Source organism: Xiphophorus maculatus, chromosome 22, assembly GCF_002775205.1.
Source record: "Xiphophorus maculatus strain JP 163 A chromosome 22, X_maculatus-5.0-male, whole genome shotgun sequence".
Lineage (NCBI taxonomy): Eukaryota > Metazoa > Chordata > Actinopteri > Cyprinodontiformes > Poeciliidae > Xiphophorus > Xiphophorus maculatus.
The window spans coordinates 8,016,646-8,038,750 of record NC_036464.1 but is presented as its reverse complement, the minus strand read 5'-3'; the positions used below and the strand labels follow the sequence as shown (position 1 = coordinate 8,038,750).

Genomic DNA, 22,105 nt, shown 5'->3' with positions numbered 1-22,105 from the left:
TAGAATATGAATCATTTTAAACTTGGAAAAAAACCACAGTGACATGTTTTAGATTTAGGTTTGCTTAGAGGAGAACTTTATCAAACCCTTTTGTTCATGCAAGCCATAAATCATTTAAGCAGAAACCTCTGTGCATGCAGATGGATGCATGAAGATGACTTCCTCTGACTCTGAAAGCATTAGTGTTTTTCATACAGAGGAGGGGTGCCTGCAGCCTTAAGAAAGGCTTTGCTGCTGCAGATTTTGTTTGTATTGATTTCTATAAAATTCGGTGCTGCATAAATGGCAGATTAAAAAAAAACTTAACACCTTTTCTATTGATGAATAACAATGTAATAGGGTAAAATCAATAACAAACTACTTCAAAATAATATACGGTGGTTGTTAGTAAAATAAAATGAATTTAAGTTTATTCTATATACTCCCTTAGTTTGCACACGCTATTATTTTTCCAGAAAAGATTGTTTTTCTCAGAGAAACTCTTTGCTTTCTTAGCAATTTAAACAACATCTATTGACATCCCTGGTAAAGATGTGTTGTTATTTTCTCCCTTGCTGTTGATAAATTGATTACATTTATATTAGGGTTAGGGTTTGAGCTTAATATTGCATCAGACATAAACTCAATCTGATCCCTACTGTTCTCTCAAAAAGCAGATGAAGTTCCTCCACTTTGAAAAGTGAGGCGGTGCCACCACATTTTACGCAACCCCTCTACATCACCTGTACATCAAAGAAAATGTAATAATACATTTTTTCTTAGTTAATCTTTGAGCGTATGATGGATAACATTATGGTAGTTTAGAAAGCGTTCCTAAAGCTTGATGTTTGTAGGGAGTTTGTGTGTTACAGCATGCAATATTAGATTCTTGTTTGTTTTTTCCACTATGTTTCCAACGTGCAAGAGGTGAAAACATATATATGTTATTTCATTCTCTTTTAGTGCATACATCCAGCAGCAGGCAGCATCACAGAGGAAATCAATAAGGGTGTACCTGCTGTGTTTCTGCTGCAGCACCTCAAACTGCTGGAGGCTTTTAGTGATGACCTACCTGGTGACCAACATGGGCAGATGCCCAGGGCAGCATTAACCAGTGGGGTGAGGGCTGCATGAATAAAACAAAACAAAACAAAACAGAAAATATTGCAAATATGTTTTAGTAGAAACGTACTTCATCCTCAAATTTTTGTCATTTCATGTTTTACTTAACCCTTTTAGACCTAAATTTCAAATCTCCACCTGGATATTTTTGCTGATTTTAACTGTACACAGTTCTTTAAATGTCCTGTGAGTAAATATATTTGCCCATTTATCCATAACTGGAACTTTCAATATCAATCAGTTATTTTTGCAGTCTGAGTGACCCTCATATTAATTTCATTCCCTGCTACGGCGGGGGTGAAATTGCCGTAATAACCCAATATTGGCTGGAAAGAGCAACGTCTCCTCTTTCAGAAACCGTTGGAATTTTTCAGCTAGCGCAAAGTGTGGCGGAATTACAGTACTGTGAATTTGCCTGGCTCATCACCAATCCTTTTGGTCTAGATGGGTTAAAAGGGCAGTATTATATATTTTCTAGGTACATAATGTCATTATATAGCACAATCAAGTAACCATGTTACTTTCAGTTGTAAAAATTCTATATATTTCAAATATGACTTAAAAACAATGTTCACTTTGAAATTTAGCGCTTTGAAATTGGGCCTCTGTCTCTTTAAAATGTCCACTCTTTCTGAAACACTGCCTTCAGGAAGTCATCACAATATTGCTCCACTATTAACTCTTTAACAAGGTTTTTCCCAGAGTTGCACAGAGATGTGGCTCAGCTGATGCACAGTTCCACCAGGTATTTGCTAATTGCTGCTGGCTAGTCTGAAGGAGCAGAGTGGTGGAGACATGGGGGACGCGTGCTCTGTGAAGTGGAAGCTTGGAAACTGCAGCTCTGAAAAGGAGCTGCACCTTGAAGGCGGGGCTTGGTCCATCCAGGCATTTTGCACTGCTGGGTGGTTGCCATCTAGATTAAAGGATTTCTCCAACATGCTTAAAACAATCAAAGAAACACACCAGGTATGGTTTTGGTGAGCCAACAACATTATTAGATGATGCAAAGCTCAAAAAAGTCAATTTTACATAATACTGCCCCTTTAATCTCATAATCAATACATCTTATAAATTATCTTGTAGTTTCAAAATATCATACTTGAGTAGCATGTTCTCCTGTTTTTCCCATTTTGAAACATGGCTGTAAGAAAAATGTGCCTGTGTCATGTTCAGATTAAACAGATGCGACTCTGATCAGATTAAAAAATATTCATTCAAAAATCTTTCTGGACATTTTTATAGCAATTGTTAAGGATGTTATTTAAATTGGAAACAAAGATTTTATTTAAAATAAAAGAACAAGAAAGAAAAGAAGAGAAAACCATTACTTGTTAAAAGTTGATCTGAATATGCAAATTGATAACAGAAGTTTTCTAAATTTTCAGCGTGGGATTATTTTACTTCAATAACAAAGGGTTTTAGTTAGTTTTTATCCTTGCAGCTTCAGTATAGTGATTTATTTCCTTTTTTTTTCCAGCTGAAGATAAAGGCTTGTCTCATCCCACTTTACTGTGGCATCCAACTTTTGTCCCCTATGTCTTTTACTTTCACCTCACATTTTATTCATAAACTGCACCATATGCATGCACTAACATCTCATCACTGTTTCAGCTTGTGTGAGTATCTGTGTGTGTTTTCTCCCTTTTCCCCTCAACTCTGCAGCGCTCAGAGCATCCAGGATTCACTGTTTTCTCTATAAATTTATCTTTATTCATTCCAGTCCCAGCTGAGACTCATGTTCCCCATAATACCAAGTCTATTTCTTGAATTTCACATTTATTTTTGGCACACAGGATATATATTTCTCCCTGTTTCAGAAAACCAACAGTCTGGGGACACAGTCGACTGCAAGGAAAAACTCAGACAACATTGCACTTTGAGGTAAATTAGTCATCAGAATTTAATATTTATGAGTATTTTTACTTCGGTTTGGATTATCCATCAACAAACATTACTGTTGGTTTGGAGAAAAAGCACCCAAATTCCCTTTCATCACGACTGTGTGGGTGTGGATTGATCAGATATTACTAGCGGTGAGCAGCTGCACACAGAATACAGTGTATTCATTCAGGACCTCATCATTCATTGTCAGGCATTGACAGAGAAAATGTATTTCTGCTGCCTTTGATTTAAAAGAAATATATGGATGGCACTCTGCAGCACAGCCAGTCCCGAGGCTTCACAATCCTCCTTCATAGCTGCTCATGTTTTTATCCACAGCTTGATCCGTTCAGATTAGAGGAGAGAAATCGTTGAGAGATGCCAGGATTTGCATCATCATGCAAAAACCCTCACATGCAATTATCTGTTTTCATCAAACGTAATCTGCTGCAGCATCCAGGTTCTTTTTTCATGTTTTTCTGTGATACACAGGTGCATCTCAATGAGAGAGAGAGAGAGTACAGTGGAGGTTTATTTATTTGAGCAATTCAGTTTAACGGCACAAAACTGATGTTTTATATACAACAATGTAGTTGAGCCACTGTAAGAACATAGACAACTTAAAGAGAGGAGTAAATTTTTGGCAAAAAACTCAAAGTTTTTTAGATTAACCTAAAAACATGAATAGAAAAAAATAAAGACATGTTTGAGTTCGGAAAGTTAAATATTTCCTTGAAAAAAATGCTGAAATTTTTAGATAAATATTAGAGATGTTCAAGGAAAATTGACTTTGTGTGAAAGTCGTACATTGAGTCCATTTCATTTTTTTGTTTTATTTTATCTTTTAACAAACCTTTACAGTTGGAGAAACATACATGTTTTTATTTTGTTTTGTTTTGTTCTTCTACTGTACATTGAGACAGTTTTCCACAGGGTGACAAGTCTGTATAAAATCCTATAATCCTATAACTGTATAATCCTATAACTGTATAATAATCCTAAAATTGGGAAGGCATCATTATCCCTGATGCTTTCCCAATTTTTTTCCTACCACCTAACTTTGCCCTAAAATGTCATCATGCAGCGCTCAATGAACAGTCAGCTGTGTTGGCAATGACCTAACACTCCTCGTGGAAGATATAAGCTTATTAGAAATTTGAGTAATAACAGGAACCAGTAATTAGAGTAATAAATATGAACCAGTAAATGACAAAACAAAAAGCGAAAAATAAACAAAACAAAATAAAAACAACAATAAATATTTCCATACCAAGGCAGGTTGTTAAAAAATAATATAAATTAATGAACAGAAAGGAACATAATCATAAAAATTAACAAAATTGGAAGTTTAGCACTATGTGCAATGAATTCATATGACAATGTTTTGACTTTTTAAAGTGAATATCTAAAAATAAATTCACTTTTTGAGGAGGATGGAAAGAGCTATAATATGAAAAAAAAAACAGTAGAAGGAGCTTATTCTATTCAAAGTTGAGGCTGTGAATGAATGGACACAAAAAGAACAGCTACAAAATAAACATACAATAATAAAAAAAGGGTATTATTGTATGTATACTTCACGCAAATAAAGGCTCTGCATGCATTATCTTCTCCTCTGTGTGCTTTTGCAGGGAAACAAACTGAGGTCGAAATGAATCAGATATTTTTTTTAAAAGTGTCACAACAGATGTAGAGAGCATCCAGATGGCCTGTGGCTCCACTCAGCCACAGGAGGTCTCCACTGCACAACAGCAGCAGCATGTTTCCTCTGTGAGACTCAACCATTTGGCCTTTAATGCTCCCAGTGTGATCAGACACTGGCTGGAAACCTCAAAGAGGCGAGACATGAAGCGGAGAGACACAAATGGGTTACCGTTTTCCTTTAATTCATTTGATTCTTCAAAGGGTTTACAAAGCCTTCTATTTAAATGCTTTTCCTCCACATTATCATTCATACAGCTGCTCGTTTTATTGGCACATCCAGGCTCCAACGTCATCATACTGTGCAGAGTACAGGGCCAGTCGCATTTATTGGCACCGTTGGTAAGGATGCTTAAATATTCTTAAAATAAATTCATCCTGTATTGCAGCATTTTTTTAATCCCACTAAAAAATTTAGAAAAATCCAACCTTTTGATTTTAGTTCCTTAAAAGAAAATTGCTTGTACAGTGCATAATTCCCAAATAACAAATGTACTTTCCTTCTTAAAGTTCATCCAATTTTTCAAGAATGTGATATCATATGACAAAATAAAGCAAATTTCTCTTTGCCAACCACTCTTCAAAATGGTAAAAACAAGAAAACATGGCAATTAAGTGAGGTAAATGTGTAGAAAATGGTGGCATCTTGGAATATGCAAGTCTTTGTAAGAATAAGAAGAGGTTATCCACATGCCGTGTTGTTAAAAAATGTCTTCTTTCCTATCATATCAAATGTAAACGTGAAATTTTCAAAATGCTTCTGCAAATTTAACTGGAGTCATGTGATTTGGTCAGATTAGGCCAAGATGTTTTAAAATGTTGTCTATATAAAAGAACAATAATATAAATAAACAACTTTATACCTAATGTTAAGTATGGTAGAGGTTCTGTAATGCTGTGGGTCTATTTCTTTACAATCGTCCCTGCTTTTCTTCTGAGTGCAAAGCATTATCGGCTCCTCAAAATATCAAGAAATGTTTTTAAAAAAATCTGCATTAAAACTGCAAGTGGTTTGCTATTTTTATTTATTGGTTTTATTTGTATTTTTCCAGGCATACCATATGAAGAAGCTTCTTGGCTTCATGTAGCCAAGAAACAAAAACACAAAATATCTTAATACACTTGAAATAAGACAAAACTAACTTACAAATAACCTTTCAGGAAGAAATATGAGCTTGTTTTAAGTCAATAACTTCTTAATATTGATGAAAAAGTACTAGTTCCATCGACAAATTATTTAATTCATAATATAACATTGTTATAAGTGAATTTATCTTCCAATAGAACTAGTAGTTTTTAAATCAATATTAAGGAATTATTAACTTAAAACAAGCTTCTATGTCTTGCTATAGAAAAAGCTAAAACAAAAAAAATGTTTCATTATATGGAGTAGTGATTCAAAACATTTGATCTTTATGGCCATTTATCCTACATCCAATAATAGTCCTGCAGCATAATCTGAACAATCTGTATTATGTGAATAAAAACACAATTACTTCTTAGAATAAGGTTTTCTTCTGCACTAAAATTAAAGGTTGAAATTTTCCCAAATATTCAGTGTGAGATAAATCTTCTGTTTTGAAAAATTAATTGGATTTTAATGCTTTCTACATTATCTTTTACCAGGGGTGCCAATAATTACATCTGGCGCCGAAACACCAATAAAAGTCAATAACGGTGCGACATTTCATATTATAACAGTCCTCCCTGTTGTAGACAGAAACAAATCCATGCATTTTTCATCTTTAGATGTTTTAATCTTTGTTGTAGATTTGGCACCATCTTCACATGAAATAAAACCGCAAACACAACCTGTATCAGGGGTGTGATTCGTATGTTGAAGGTAAAATTCAAGTAACAGGAGGGAGGAAATTTCTCTCAATTTTACAGAAATGAGGCAAAAAAAAAAGGCCTGAACCACTAAAGGGATCATATCGTGTAAACAACCCTTATTGTTGTTCTTAAAAAATACAGAGATAGTATCAATAATTGCAATGATTTATAAACAATTGTTTCTTCATACAAGCTTATAGTAGCACTACACGTCATGTACCTGTCAGTGCTGTGCAACAAATATTCAATATTACTACTGATAATAACAATAATATTAACGATCATAACAAGTTATTGTAAAAATTCGCAAATGCTATTCAACTACCATGTAAAGGAAACGTTTCGACAGTGTGCTTTCTCCGCCGAAATGAACAAAAGGGAAAGAAAGGGCTGCAGGGCCTGCAGGGTGAGAATCACGCTGCTCTCACAGAAATTGGCACTGTTAACATACTGTACACTCTAAAAGACCGACAGTCCCTCGGAAAGAGAGGCAGCTGTCAAAAAGAGGAGGAGCGGAGAAACATGCAGGCCTCTGGTCCGGCATTAATGTCAAAGGCCGTGCCATTCACTCTATTGGACAGGCAAAAAAAGATAATAAACAAAAGTAACCAGTCTCAGGAAACAGGCCCAGAAAATAAACAGGGAGGAAAACTCCTCCTGCAAATTGAAAGATAATACTCCAGTCGGGAGCTACACCACCTCATAATGTCTCTTATTTGTAGGGGATAAAATAAACTGGGAGCAAATCAAAGAAAACACCAAAGCAAATGAATAATTTGCTTGTTGTGATAATCTTGAAAAAGTCACCTGATTGTTGTCATTGCGCCCTTTAATAAATAGATTCAATCTAATTACTTGCAACAGAATTGATCTGCAGCCTTCTCTCTCTTATTGTCAGTGCAAATTAAGTGATTTATTACAGGAAGCTGTTTCTTTGTGCTTTCGGCGAATCCTGACGGTTGAAGTGCAGATGTCGTTTCTCTCAATTCATAACGAAAGTCATTTTTTCATCAAGTACATGATGTTTAATATGATATTTATTCAGCTGGAGAGACACCTGTGTGGTCATTATTATGGCGATGAACTTAGTTATACAATGTCAACAAAAATGCAACAAATGTTGGGTTTTTGCTTCCCAATCAAACCAAGTCTAACAGATTTGGTTTGAGTTTAAGTCAAGTTTTTAGAATTTGTCTACATGAGGTCTCACATCGTCACAGGAAGAGTGTTCGTCAGGTCTCTCGTCTTTAAAATGTTTAAATTTGTGAATGAATAAAACCATATGCTTTTATTTCGTCAATCCCATGAACTCCTTAACTCTATACTGAACTATTTGGGGTATTACAAGTTTTTCTCCACCTCAATTTGAATTATTTAAAACCGTTTTGTAAAGCATAACAGGTAAATATGCTCCAAAGTAAGGTATAAATTACAACATTATGCCTGGGGCACTGTGGAAAGAGTAGATAAGAAAGTATTTTGACATTTTTGAATGAAAATAATGGAAATGCTTTTATTTTGATAAGCAGGAAGTGGCTAGAGTGAAGGTCTGCCAAAGCTAATAAATCAAGCTAATGTTTTCATAGGAATATTATGCAAATACGATGTGTTATGTGTCAGAGCTGCAGTCATATCAGATTGTTGTAACCTCTGATTATAAAGAATCCCAATCAGACTTGAGTCCCGGTCCATGAGTCCAAGTCAAATCTAGATTTTAAATGAAATTTGAAGTTGCTTTTTTCCAGCTTGAGGCTCCAAAAAAGAAAGTTAATTTTCTGAGACTCCTATCAAATTAAATTTCAATGTTGCTATAAAATCAAACTGCACCACTCTTTGGAAAATTAATTAAAAACTTTGAAAACTTTGCTCTGGATAAAGTAAAAGGGGAAAACATGATGTAGAAGTTTCAACACTGGGCAAATTTTCTGTTTCCTGAGGCAAGTTACGATCTAGCACAAGAAAATTCAAAAAGAAAAAGAAAAAACACATCTTTCATCTCATTAAGCACTGAGCAAGGCTGTTCTCTAACAACAAAGCAATAACAAACCTATTTAACAAGACATGGTAACGCTCACTGGGTTGCCAGTTCGGTGGCTGACTCCCCCAAAACCCTCAGCCACTAAGACAGAGCTGACCAGCAACAACAGAGTGTCCACCAGGCAAAACTCAACTCAACGCCTTTGATGGCCAATAGCTTCAGGTGTGGTGAAGACAGAGAAGCCAGGCAACGCCAAGCCTGCACTCGTAGCGGCTGCTGCGGCGGCGGCGGTGGCTCATCAGAGGATGTTGCAGAAGAACTTCTTCTCCCGGAACGGGTTCTCGGAGGCGGGGACGGGAACGATGAGGGGGTCCTCGCGTGTGTGGGCGTCGCAGTACGCCATCAGGTCTGCAGCTGCTTTGGAGACCTGGGGTGTGGATGTACAGATGTACAGATGTTCGTCAAAATTTTAAGAGTTTTCATATTAACAGAAATTCATCTTCTATTTGACATTTTAACTGTCAAGCAGACAGTTAAAATGATCCACTTTTTTCACTTCTGATACAAAAACAGATATCTGAGGTTTAGTATCGGCCGATACAAGAGGTGAGTAGAATACCCAGAGCACTACTTCATCATATTTTTATTCAAGCAAAAGTAAAAGTATCCATCCAAGAAATTATTCAAGTAAAAGTAAACAGTATTTAGTAAAAGGTCTGATCAAAATATCAGTCATTTAATTTTTGAAAATTTCATCATCAGACGGACCAAAGTATAAAGTTAAATGAAAATTTTTGTATTCTAAGGATCAAAATGGCAATAATTCATATACGTAGCAAAAAATAACAAAATCAGACAAAACATTTTTTTTCCAAATCAGTTTCTTTCAATAAAAAACTCGATCAAAATCTTTAGCAAAAACTGCAGGTGTGAGTCTGGTGAATTTCTAGTTTTAAAAATGTTTGTTTTTCATTCACTGGGTAGAAAATCCAGAAATTTCATTCAACTAAGAGTAGAAATACGTTATGATAAATTTACTCAAGTAAAAGTAAAAAGTACAGCATAGTAAAAATACTCCTAAAAGTTTTCTTTTTTTTTTTTTTCAAAAAGGTTACTCAAGTAAATGTAATAGAGTGAATGTAACTAGTTAGCACACAACTCTGGCCGATTGACTTAAAATGTTCCTTTTTTTAAACTGAGGCATAAATGTACTGAATTGCAGATTTATTTGATTACTCTGCAGCACACGTAAATAGCTTCAAAAATTTGGTCAAACATGTAAAAACAACAAAACTTTAATTTGTTCAGGAGAATTACAGCCTTTTTAAAAAAAAAAAAGTTAAAAAAATCATCAAGTTGACTACGTTGGTCAAACATGTAAAAAATAAACTGCAACAAACCTTCTTTCTAATGGTTAGTGTGAAGTTAGAAATTCTAAATATAATGTAAAATAAATAATAAAGCCATAGAGCTAGACTGATTAGACCTGCTCTTATGGAACATCTTCAAAGCTAATGGAAATAAATAAAAACGGTAATTAATGGAGGAAAAACTACAACTAACTGGAACTATATTGTCTGTTTATTAAACTAACTAAAATATACTGAAATTACAGATTTAATTAATCTACTTATTAGCCTTTCGAACTGCACACATAAACAGTTTACGTCAGACGTCAGCAAATTACGGCACTTCATATTTCTCCTGGCAACAGAAAACACCAGTCAGTTTGTTGTTCAACAATAATTGAATAAATGTTTTGAAAATCTTATTTTTTGTTGAGTATTCATTACCTAGTTATAATACGATACTTTGACCTTTTTCTGCACCTAAAAATTAACCAAAGTATGAAAAAACTAAAACATGATATTATAACTAACGGAAACAAAACAATATGTAATTAACACATTCTAAAAATTAATCACAATTAACCGAATTAGACAAAATAAAACCAAACTATATTGAAAAACACAGAACTGAACCTTCAGAGTCACATAAAGACGGTTACAAAGTCAGTCTTCTATCACCCGAAGAACATTTAAAAGGGCTAAAGGACTAACATCCCAACAAGATCTACAGAAACTCATCAATGCGTTTATCGTTAGTCGCATTGATTACTGGAACAGGCCTGACTGAAAAAAATCAGACAGATCCAGAACCAACAGAAGCTCAGGGAGGAAATCGATGTTTTCACAGATTATCTGTCTCATAACAAACAGTCACAACATGGTGACAGTTTTATAAAAGTTACACACACCAGCTCCTTAAAGTGGTTAAAGGAAAAACCTGTAAAATGTGCCTTTTTTTTATCCCATTTATCGATTAATTGTCAGAATAATCGATTAATAAGCTAATCGTTAGTTGTAGGCCTGATCTTTTTACAGTACAGCCAGACTGTATGTGAGCGCAGGCTTCCACTCGGGAGCGGAGTGGGAGTTACAGCAGGGGAGGCAAATGGAGAGCAGAGGAGCAGCTGCAGCAGAGGGACGGCCGGGGCCCCGGGATCCGCACGGAGCAGAGAGCCATCTGATCTCCCGCCTGCCACTTCACCTCACCCACTGCTGCTCTCAGGGGAGAATGCATCACACAACGCTCATCATCCGGCCATGTGAAGCACTCGCTTCGACAACGATGCAGCACAAAGCCAAAAATATGATCAGCAACGGTTCCGACTTCAGAAATCAATAGAGCCACTGTTGATGTTTCCTCTAAATGTTAAGGAATCATTTTATGTGCATCTGCATGTCAGACAAATCTTCTGACTTAAAAACGCTGATTTAAAGAGACACATTTACTTTTAGTATACAATGTGTAATTTGTCAAGGTAGGGTGTCCAAAGTGCGGCGTAGGGGCCATTTGAGGGCCCCGGATTGATTTTGTGCGGCCCCTGACTGGAATTCAGGAATGATAAAAACTTGGCCATTGAGGCTTTTTACTTTTGAATAAAATCAATAATACAAAATAAATATAAAATATTAATTAACACAAAATAATTATCTTTCAGTAAATTACACTTTTTTAATTTTCTTTAATTTCATAGTAAAGAGGAACAGATATGTCCAGTGACTTTTACTCAAAAGCAGACTTTGGTGCAGCTAAATCTGCTTTCACTAAGTTTATTAAACCAGGCTGAATAAATAAGCAACTTCAAAGTGATATAAATCCTATTCCTTTTTCTGTTTTCTCCAACTAAGCTCAACATAATTAGCAAATAGGATCTCTTTTATTTCATATGGTAAACATGCGACTGTGACAAATTAACATTTTCTTTTCTCTTTATTCTGTTTAGTTTTGACCCAAAACCTTCAAGTATCTAAATATCAAGAAGAAATGTATTTTTCAGCATTATTCTGAGAACAAGCATGCATCTAAAACGACTTCATGGGAGAAAAAGTAAAACTGTTTCCAGAACAACATTACAGGAAAAACCCATAAGACTTCTGTGGATGACATGTTCTCAAATCTGAGCGATTTGAAGAAGTTTTGCAACATGTACAGTTGAAATGAAAGAAAGAAACCTTATTGTTTCTGTCATGCAAAATACAACAATATTACAGCAAAAAATCTATTTGTGTGCTGGTATTGTTTTCTGAAAAACTAAAATCCTGCATCCGTACACAGAGTCATAACTAGATGAGCTAAATAAGATCAGAACAAAGTCTGAAGTTCCCAGTTTTCCCTGCCTGAGTTCCCTTTGTTTATCTTCCAGCTCTAAATGTTGACGGAAACATAATAAATATGATGGATGTTTGTTTATGAAGAATTTCTGGGATGAGATTAAAGCTATTTAATGAGAATGAGAAGTCGGACATGATTCATGCTTAAATCCTGCTTAATAAAAGATGGATTTACTAGAAGTAGCAGAAGAGATGTTTACTTAGACAAATATGTTCATCGCTTAAGCAAAGCTAGACATTTAAGAAAACAAGAAGTGTTTCTGTATCTATTTAATGATTAATTGATTTTTTTATCTCCATCCTCATAGACCATAAACGTTTTACCAGTTCGCCTTGCGTCGATCAGTGCACGCTCTCTTACTTTGGTATTTCTGGATGTTGAATTTCTCTTCAGTGATCCGGTCCAGAAGTGATATTACATTTATGCCAGAACTATGAACTTAAAGAGCGCAATACTTTTTTAAATAAAACGGAAAGCAAACAGACTCTTTCAACCCCAAAAACAGTTGCATGAAAACGTTTAACAGCTTTTAGGAATAGGAAGGAGTTTACAAGAAATTCAGATGTGTCTTTTCAGTGTTTATTAAATTTTTCAAAACTGAAAACTTTCTAATCGTGTTCTTAGAAACTCACAAATGTTTGGTTTTATGGGATGTAAGTCACAGATATGATGGTTCAAAATGTATAACACTTAAAAACCTGGAATGTTACCAGGAGATTGTACAGTTTTAAAAGCCACTGTAGAAGCGACTCAGCCCACCAGTGAAGATCTCATCGTCCCAATGATTTGAAAAGTGCTGCTGGCATCAAATTACCACTGGGTAGCCAAACAGATTTCACTGCAAAGAAGCAGATTGCAAGAGCTGTATCATCGTCACGCATGGCTAAAAATCTGCACACTTCTGTTTTATTTTTTCTGCTCTGACTACAGTACCGTCGCTAGTTTCTTCCAGATGATCTACTTCATTTTATTTCTGTCTGCAATGGTACACCTGCGATCTGTTTGCAACTTCTCCGCAGCTAAAAAAGCTCAAAAATCACAAAGTATACTTGTGTGAGGATAGGGTACAATTGCTTAAAGTGAAAATAAAGAATTTCTAAGCTAAAGCTATAAAGCCGAAGACGCCGTCTGTCTACTTTCTGAAAAACCCTCTGCTCAGTCCTTCACAAAGTGGAACTTTAACAAAGTCGTCTCCAAAAGAACAACCCAATTATTTTCATAATGAAACTAAATGCAGTAATTATATAAACTGCAGAGAGCAGGAGCCCCACAGGAGGAAAAGTGGTACTGCACTGAGGGTGTCATTAGGCCCAGACTGATTGTAATTACACTTCAGCCCCATGATGGAGGGAGAGTCCTTCTAATTAGCACTGATCACATTTCTTTGGCTGGCTGAGCAATTAATGAGAAAGTGGTGATCCCTGCTCCTTCCACTGATACCAACCTCCTCTCAGCAGATCTCTTACTTAAGTTTAAGAGAAAACCAAAACTCTCGTTGTAAAAATCTGTAAGTTTTATGTTTTTACGGAGAAACAAAGACGTAAAAATTGAGGATTTTGCTGAAGAAACTCAAGTGTGAAGACTGTAGTGGTGATATGCTCCTGCACGTTGAAGGTTATGTAAACATAGACTTATTAAAGCTGCAGTACGAAACTTTTGTAATAAAAATATATGTTATTCACATATTTGTATTAGGAGGAGGGTTTTAGTGCTGCCAATCACTCTTGTGTACCCATGTTGCTCTGTGCTACGTTACGTTCATCGTTAGCATCCATGTTTACTTCTGCAACCAAATGGAAAAACATTGTTAAATTTGGGTCACCAAAATGTTTTTCAGCTACAATCCAATAGCTTCACCACAGTTGTGCAAATTCATTCAGTAACTCACTTCAGGCACGAACACAATGTGTGAAAATACGGCAAAACAAGCAGCTGGTTCAACAAGCCGGCAGGCGACAGTCACTTCAGCGTCTAATCAACACTTCATTTTCATTTGATGCACATGTCTAGCAAAAGTTCAGATCTATTCCTGATATGTACTCATATTGTTGTTGCTTTTGTAAACAGTTGTGGATGTGTCCTGGCTCAAAGGGAACGCTGTTTGAACCATCAGCCTCGGGGAAGAAAGGAAATGACTCCCGGAGCACATGAGGAGCTTCTGAACGACAATGATGACACGGTCATTTCAGCTGCACAACAAGCTCTTTATAACACATGTTAAGACCTTCTATCTAATAAACCAAAATTTCAAATGTCACAGTTATGAGACTGACCTTAACTTTAAAGAGGGAAATAAAAAAAAACCTACTGCGGTGCACGCATTTATGCGTTTTTCCTTCAAGTGGGAACTTTTAACTTTGGAAATACAAAATGAGGAGAACCCAAAATGATCCCAACAGAAAATAACAAAAAAAAAAAACGGTGCTGGAAGTAGTTTGGAAAAAGTGTTCATTTCAATTTCAATATTTTCAGCATAGATATGATTTAATATTTTGTAATACTATTGTGATAACAACAAAAAACGCTATTTATTACTCCTTTTATAGGTAACTGTATGACTATCTACATGATACAAATGTTTTGTTCTTGAAAAACATTAATATTTTAAACTGGTTTCTTGACTTAAAAAACTTTACCCTGTAACATCATTTAATAATATTTTCTATTTTTCTCATATTTATTCATGATCTCATGAGCCAAACAGTGGAGAAAATAGAAAAAAATAACATTTCCTGTCATACTGTCAGTTCTGTTTTTTGTTTACCATCAATAACTAATTATATAACCTTCCTCACTAAATATTTATTAATATTTAGTTTGTAAATTAAATATTTAGTTTTGAATTAAATATTTAGCTTGGAACTCTGACTTTTTTCTCTTTGAAAGGCTGAATAAACCAAATTATTACTGTTGATTTCTGACTGTGCAACTTTACAAATAACATCAAAAATAGCGGAAAATCTAAATGTTTACAAATCATAAAACTATTAAGCTAAAATTACACATTTACAAAGACATACCAATGTTCAACATTATATATACATAGTACATTTCTGTAACCACTTCTTAATTGTTCCTCACACTTCAATACTCATATTGTTTTTACTACTACTATAATTAATTTGAAGTTGAAGAATAGCAGAGGGATGTAAAGAATAAAAGCTCCAACCTTTCCGCATAAAGCAGGTACAAATTATGGATGATAACTTATAAAGAAGAATTAAGCATTTTTATTATAGCCGACCTCCGTATCTAAGTAAACTAATATTTACATGTACAAAGTAAAATGAACAAAATGGTAAAATGAATACAAAATGAAAATGAAGAGGGGAACAGACTCAACTAGTAGCAATATTCCACCTAAAGAAAATGTAACGTGGCACGCGTTATGTAATAAAAAACCTTCATCTGCTTTAGAGGAAGTGATTTTGGTCTTGATAGTCATGTTGTTGACAGGCTAAATATTCTTTGCCACATGAAATGTAGTCTAAAACGATATCTGTACAGGTGTTTAGGATGGGTTTAGCAGATACTGACTATAGAGAGAGCACAGATGTATTATCAGTTTTGTGCTTATGGGAAGAATACTGCAAATTATAGATCCTGATAAAGGCAGAGCTAAAAGGAGCTTGAGTAGTTTTGCCACTAAAACCTAAAAACATCGTGCTTGTGCTTCATTTTATGGAAATCCAAACATGGAGAAGAGTGAGACTCACAGGTCTTTGCTCTTTCAGCTCTCCATATGGCAGGTACAACTGAACAGTGTGAATCTTGTCATCATGCAATCTGGAAACTTGTAGGCATCAGCGTCTGCAGACCAACCAACTGAGGAGCAACCCACAGCTTCAGACGTGTAAACAAATCGACATATGTGCGCAGAATGTGTCTGCGATTAGATATGAAAATGTCCCCGCCTGGCAACCAATATTAGTGTTTACCTTCAGTCAGAGAGCAAACTTACGCTTTCATTAGTAACACTGCAACCATTTTTTCAAGGCAACCTCTCTCAATACTGGTCCGGTTAATCATTTAAACTCAAAAAAAGTTATTCAACTAACTGAATTTTCCTTCAGCACCTTCATTATACTAGAAAGAGAAATAACACAATGAATTTGGAATCAGCAAAAGAATATCTTAGAGTGTTAGGATAAATCAAAAGTTTCTCTTAGTGATTCAAATGTCTGATTAAAGTGGCTAATTGATGTTAAATAAAGCAAAATTGGAGCAGAGTTAAGAATAAAACTGTTTGTTGTTCTGCAAGTTCCCACAGTTTTAACCTGACAGATGGTGAATAGCACAAGCATCTTATTAAAAATGTATTCAATTGAGTGCAAAACAAATATTTAGCTTTAATAATCAGGTATTAGAGTAACTTTTCTGAACTTCTCCTGGTCAAAGTAATTTGTAGAGCTATTGCTGCTGTTAACTTTGTAGACTTTCTAAACTTTTCTTTACATAAAAAGTACTTCCTGTCCATTGATTGTGTAAGTAGCTAAGTATCTTTCCTGTCTGATGTTATTTACTTTCTTTCCATAATAAGTATTTCTTGCTTAGTGATTGCATGGTGAGCCGTATCCCTTTGACTGTTTTTTTCTTTGTGGTTAAGTGGCGCGCAGTACTCGTCCATTACTGCTGAGTTTATCTAGCTGCTTGCAAATGGTTGCATTCTGACTGGCTTCTTACTTTTGTTTCTCTCTACTGTCACCACTTGATTTCTGCAAAGTCAACAATTCTGCAAACGGCTATTCTTTTTAGATAATCTCTCATAAAATGACAACATGATAACTTGAGTGTATTATAGGGCACTATGCTTACAATTAGTATCAGATACAAATCTAGACCATTTTTAACACTTAGTGTGCAAGAGGACTTTCATGCATCTGAACCAAGAAGAGAAAAACCTGCACAAATGCTGAACCTGAACCCAAACACAACCAGTGTACCTTTATCCTGTCCATGCAGGCCTCCATCTTCAGCTGCTCCACTGCTTTCCTGGCCTGGGAGATGCTGGCTGTGCTGTTGTTGGCGATGCTGTCCTTCATGGTGTGCCTGTGACAGACAGCAGAGGTAGAAAAGAAAGTGAGCAGGAAACTCTGCCACGTCTCCAGCAGTCCGTTCCTACAAACCTGTTTATTCGTCTTGGAAAAGAGATTTTGTGCAGTGCAGTTTATTTTTGAGCAGCTAAATTTTAAGTGTTCGCCACTTATGTAAAGTATTTAAAGTATTTCATCTTGTAATGTTCGCAAACCTGCCTCAATTGGAGAAAATCTGTCCACTCTTTGCCTAGCTTTCTCTTAAAGATGACCTATTATGCTTCCGTAAACAGTTTAGAATAGGTTTTGTGTTTTGGTCTACACAAAACATGCTCATTACATTTTTTTGCACAAAATCATTCTTAGATTATGAAATTTCAGTCTGCTCACTTCTGCCTTTTTGAGCTGTTTTAGGGCTTCTTGTCACTTTAAATCAAAAATAAGGGGCTGCTGGCCACGACCCCCAGCTCAACGCAGCACATAAAAATGGCTGCAAACAGATGAACACCCATATCTTTGAAAAGCAGAAGTGGAGCCTCCTGCACAACCAAGAAGAATCCATCAAGTGGTTTCTGAATGGTAAGTAAGCAGCAAAACACTTATCGTTTCCAGTAGCCATTGTACAGCACATATAGCATCCAAACGTGCTGGAGCTCAACTTTGGTTGCTAGGTGATGAGCTGGACTTTGGGGTTGCTAGGTAACAGCGGATTGGAATGTGATTCAACAATCACAAGGTTTTTGAATCGGATTGTTTTCCAGACACCAAAAAATACAAACTTATTACCAAAAAAACAGTGGGATAGTTATTTTTAAGCCTCTGAGTTGTTTTTAGAAGCAGTTAATACCCAAATGGAAGGACAAAAACATGCAAAAATATTAATTTTCCATTATAGGTCCCCTTAAAACATGCCTTAATCCAGCTGCCCCACCTGTTCTGCTAACAAATAATTCTGAACCAGGAAAGAAAACCTGGTTTTAACATTTTTGTAGAAGCAAAAATTTGAAAGTTTATTTAAATTCAGCCTCCTTTAATCTGATACCCCTAAAAACATCTTTATCCAAAACACTTAGCATGAAACAAAACTGCAAAACACTGCACATCACTCTGAACACATCATATCCACAGTGAAACATGGCGGTTGTGGCATTATGCTGTGGTCTGCTTTATCTTCAGTGAAAACAGGAAACCTGTTCAGAGTTTATGTAAAGATGGATAGGTTGGTCTACTTTATTTATTTGTATTTATTTATAATTTGTCAGGTATAATAGTTTTGCAGTGGTACAAAGCATAAGCATACATGCAAACATACACTGTAAAAACATATAATAATCCTCAAGGCTCCACAAATCAAATTCAAATCAAACCAAGAGACAGCAAAGGAAAATAAAACTTAAAAATTAAATATGAGAATAAAAACACGAATAAGCAAAATTAAATAAAATATGTTATAGATTAAACAAAGAGCAATACTGGAAGAAAACCTGTTAGATTTCCCCTAAACTTACAACTAGAACTGCAATGGAGAGGTTACTTGTGTGTTAGCATGGCCTAGTCAAAGTCCAGACCTGGATTCAATTGAGAATCTCTGACTAATTGTAACAACTGATGTTCACTGGCTTTATTCATCCAATCTGACTAAGCTTGAGTTGTTTTGTCAAAAAAAAAAAAAAAAATCAGAAAACAATTAATCTTCTTTCTTGGCCTAAAATGATAAAAAGCTTTTTTTAAAAAAAAAAAAAAAAAAAAAATCAAAGAGTGTGAATCAGAGTTACATTTACTTGATTCACTTTTTGGGGGGAAAAAAAAAAACTTTTTAGCGTAATTTTACTATGCTTCACTTTTTACTTTTGTATGAGCAACTTTATTACGAAGTAATGTGACTTTTACTTGAGTAAAATTTCTTGATCCTCTACCCACTGTGAGTAACTCCACTGAATGAAGACCAAACTTGTTTTAGCCAAACATTTACCGGACACACACCACAATTTCATAAGCTTTTTGTATTGAAAGAAATTGCTTTGGAAAAATGTTTGCCTCATTTTGTTATTTTGTAATTAGATTAGATTAGATTTATTGTCAGCTCTATAAATAGTTTGTTTATAAAAGCTGAGGGCTGTTAATAACAAACAGTCCAGACACATAAAACGAGACAGAAGTTTGATCTGGGAAAGAAATTAAAAGGGAAAAAAATGCTGTTTTTCCATCTCTTTGTCTCTGGTTTTATATAATTATGTTATTTACAAAAATTACTTTCCACTTGGTCTTTAAAACACCAAATTTTTCACATAACTTTCTATTTTGATCCATCTGTTTATGTAATTTTTAAACATTAATTCACTTACGTTTTGATTGGTTACTCGGTACACAAGTTTTAACTCTTATTTTAAGTCTTGGATGGCTCCTTTTTACTCTTACTTGAGTACAAATATGTTGAAGTAGTTACTTGAGTACAATGTTTGGATACTCTGCCCACCTCCAGTCACCACATTTGACAAGCAGTGACCAAGACTTGCTCTGGTTTTGACCCCCCTCAGCGCTGATTTGGCCCAGTTTGGCAGCAGCAGCAGCAGCAGCAGCAGCAGGGAGAGGAGGAGGCACCAAACCACAGATGTGTTTCATAAGGATGAAGACATGAAGCCTTCCACCAACGTGTAGTGCAGCCGGACGCATCCTGCCTTTATTTGTGCTTCACTTCCATCGTATCAAACCGAGATAAGTCAGAGATAATAAAGCAGATGGGAGATAGAGTGTTTCATTTCTAATGCATCGCCTTTATTTTTTTGTATTTGTGATCAATTTGCAGCTTCTAATCACACACCCTCGCACGAAGCTACCAGGCCTACAGATTCCCCCTCAATCCGCGCATCGTGAGGCTTCATCCGACTGGATTTCAGCCTCTGATCGCCTGTGTGTCGTTTTATCCAAACGCACCTTTGCTGATTGTAGAGTCAAATCTGTCAAAACGAGACGCGGGCGCCTCTCCTTATTTCTAAGGAGACAAAAACAGAGCTGCGGCCCTGCTTGGACCTGAAAAGCCCACGCTACGAATCAGATTCAAAAATCTGGATTTAAGGACTAAAATGCTCGACTATAAGCAGACATTAAATCAGGCTTCCTACCTGAGACGTGCCAATGCTTTTCCAATTTGGAGAATTCCGAGTTGACTCCACCCAACACACACACACAAAAGAAGGAGAAGAAGAAGAAGAAGAGGAGGAGGAGGAGGATGTGTAGGAATAATAATAAAAAAATGAAACGATAGGAGGAAATCCCAGCCTCGCTTTTGATCTGAAGGAGGAAAATCCGAGCGGGTTCTGATGCGATCCGAGCGGTCAGGTGTCGGTGCGCTCCACGGCTGGACCCGGAGAGATGTTACGCATGCAGCAGAGGGGGGAAACCTCGGTGTGACGGAGAGATCTGTGATGCACAGGCTGCAAGATCCGCGGACCAGGAGCTGCTGCAGCAGCGACGGAGCGTTTCCAGTGGACAAACTGGCCCTAAACGCACCGCCTGCTACTCTAATTAGAAGCGGACGGGTTTGTTGTTCCCCCTCCCTGATTTACCGCTCCAGAAGGCGGCAGAGATCTGCAGGCTTCCCCGTTTCATTTTTACATCAGCTTTGACATCACCGGGTCCTCCCCGCAGCAGCTGACGGGCCTCACCCAGTTTTAACGACGGCTCTCTTCACATGGATTAATAACTAGATTTTAATCATGCATTTGTTGATATCTCCCCCCCTGGCAGAGATGCGTAACAAACCTTAAAATAAATCCAACATTTAACCTGATTACATGTTAATTGATGTCTTTTTTCTCTTCAGCTCACCTGGATGTAAGTCTGGGGATCAGATGGCTGAGAAAGAAAGTTGATTTTGTGTCTGATGAACCACTTTTAGGTGGATTTCAGTTGTTTATTTTGGACCGTTATCAACTTTTAAGAGAACCAGTCCGCAGCACCACGGATGGTACATGGTGTATTTTCCCAATCTCAATCGTTTATTAAGTCACAAAATTACTAATCATCATATTTTCATATTTATTGATGCTCCAATGAAACCAACAGTAGGCAGGAAATAGCATAATTAATTTTAGATTGTTTGTTGCTATGATGAATCTGAATTATTTTATGAAAATCTTCATAATAAACACCTAGTGGATATAAAAACAGCAGATTTCAGCTGTTTACTTCTTTTTCATGGAATAATAACTGAATTTACACAACAGAAAGATTGTATTAATATTTTTTAAGTATTCTTTTAGAAGTAATCATTTGTCATGTTTTATATGTACTGTATATATCTATATCTATCTATCTATCTATCTACATATAGATAGATAGATAGATAGATAGATAGATAGATAGATAGATAGATAGATAGATAGATAGATAGATAGATAGATAGATAGATAGATAGATAGATAGATAGATAGATAGATAGATAGATAGATAGATAGATAGATAGATAGATAGATAGATAGATAGATAGATAGATAGATAGATAGATAGATAGATAGATAGATAGATAGATATAAATTTTTCACAAGTGGGAAATGGCCAGGGCTTTGTTGGGGTTGCTAGGTGACGTTATATTCCAGATGTTTTTGAAACAACTCATTTTCCAGGTGCCAAAAAGAATTAACTTAATGGCAAAACATGGCTGAAGGTTTATTTATTTTTTAAGAACTTGTTTTTAGAATCAGTAGAAACCCAAATGTAAATACAAAATCGTGCTAAATGTGAATTTTGCACAATACATGCTCTTTAACAGAGTCCCACTCCCCCCAATCTCTACAAGTATTAAATTAAAGGTTGGATTGTTCTACTTTTTTTCTTGTTCAAAGCAGAATTTATTTAGAGCTTTTAAAGGCAGTGTCAATAAATCAGTTAATTTTCTCGC

General features: G+C 35.8%; 1 protein-coding gene across 1 annotated transcript; it reads right to left on the bottom strand.

The window, feature by feature from the left end:
- Positions 1–4,847: 4,847 nt before the first annotated feature.
- Positions 4,848–20,929, bottom strand: gng4 (G protein subunit gamma 4). The gene is made up of 3 exons (XM_005795127.3): positions 20,328–20,929; positions 17,116–17,221; positions 4,848–8,921 (listed from the first exon to the last, which is right to left on the bottom strand). Exons 2-3 carry the CDS (start codon positions 17,212–17,214, stop codon positions 8,793–8,795), a joined length of 228 nt encoding a protein of 75 aa, XP_005795184.1. The 5' UTR covers positions 17,215–17,221; positions 20,328–20,929; the 3' UTR covers positions 4,848–8,792.
- Positions 20,930–22,105: the final 1,176 nt, after the last annotated feature.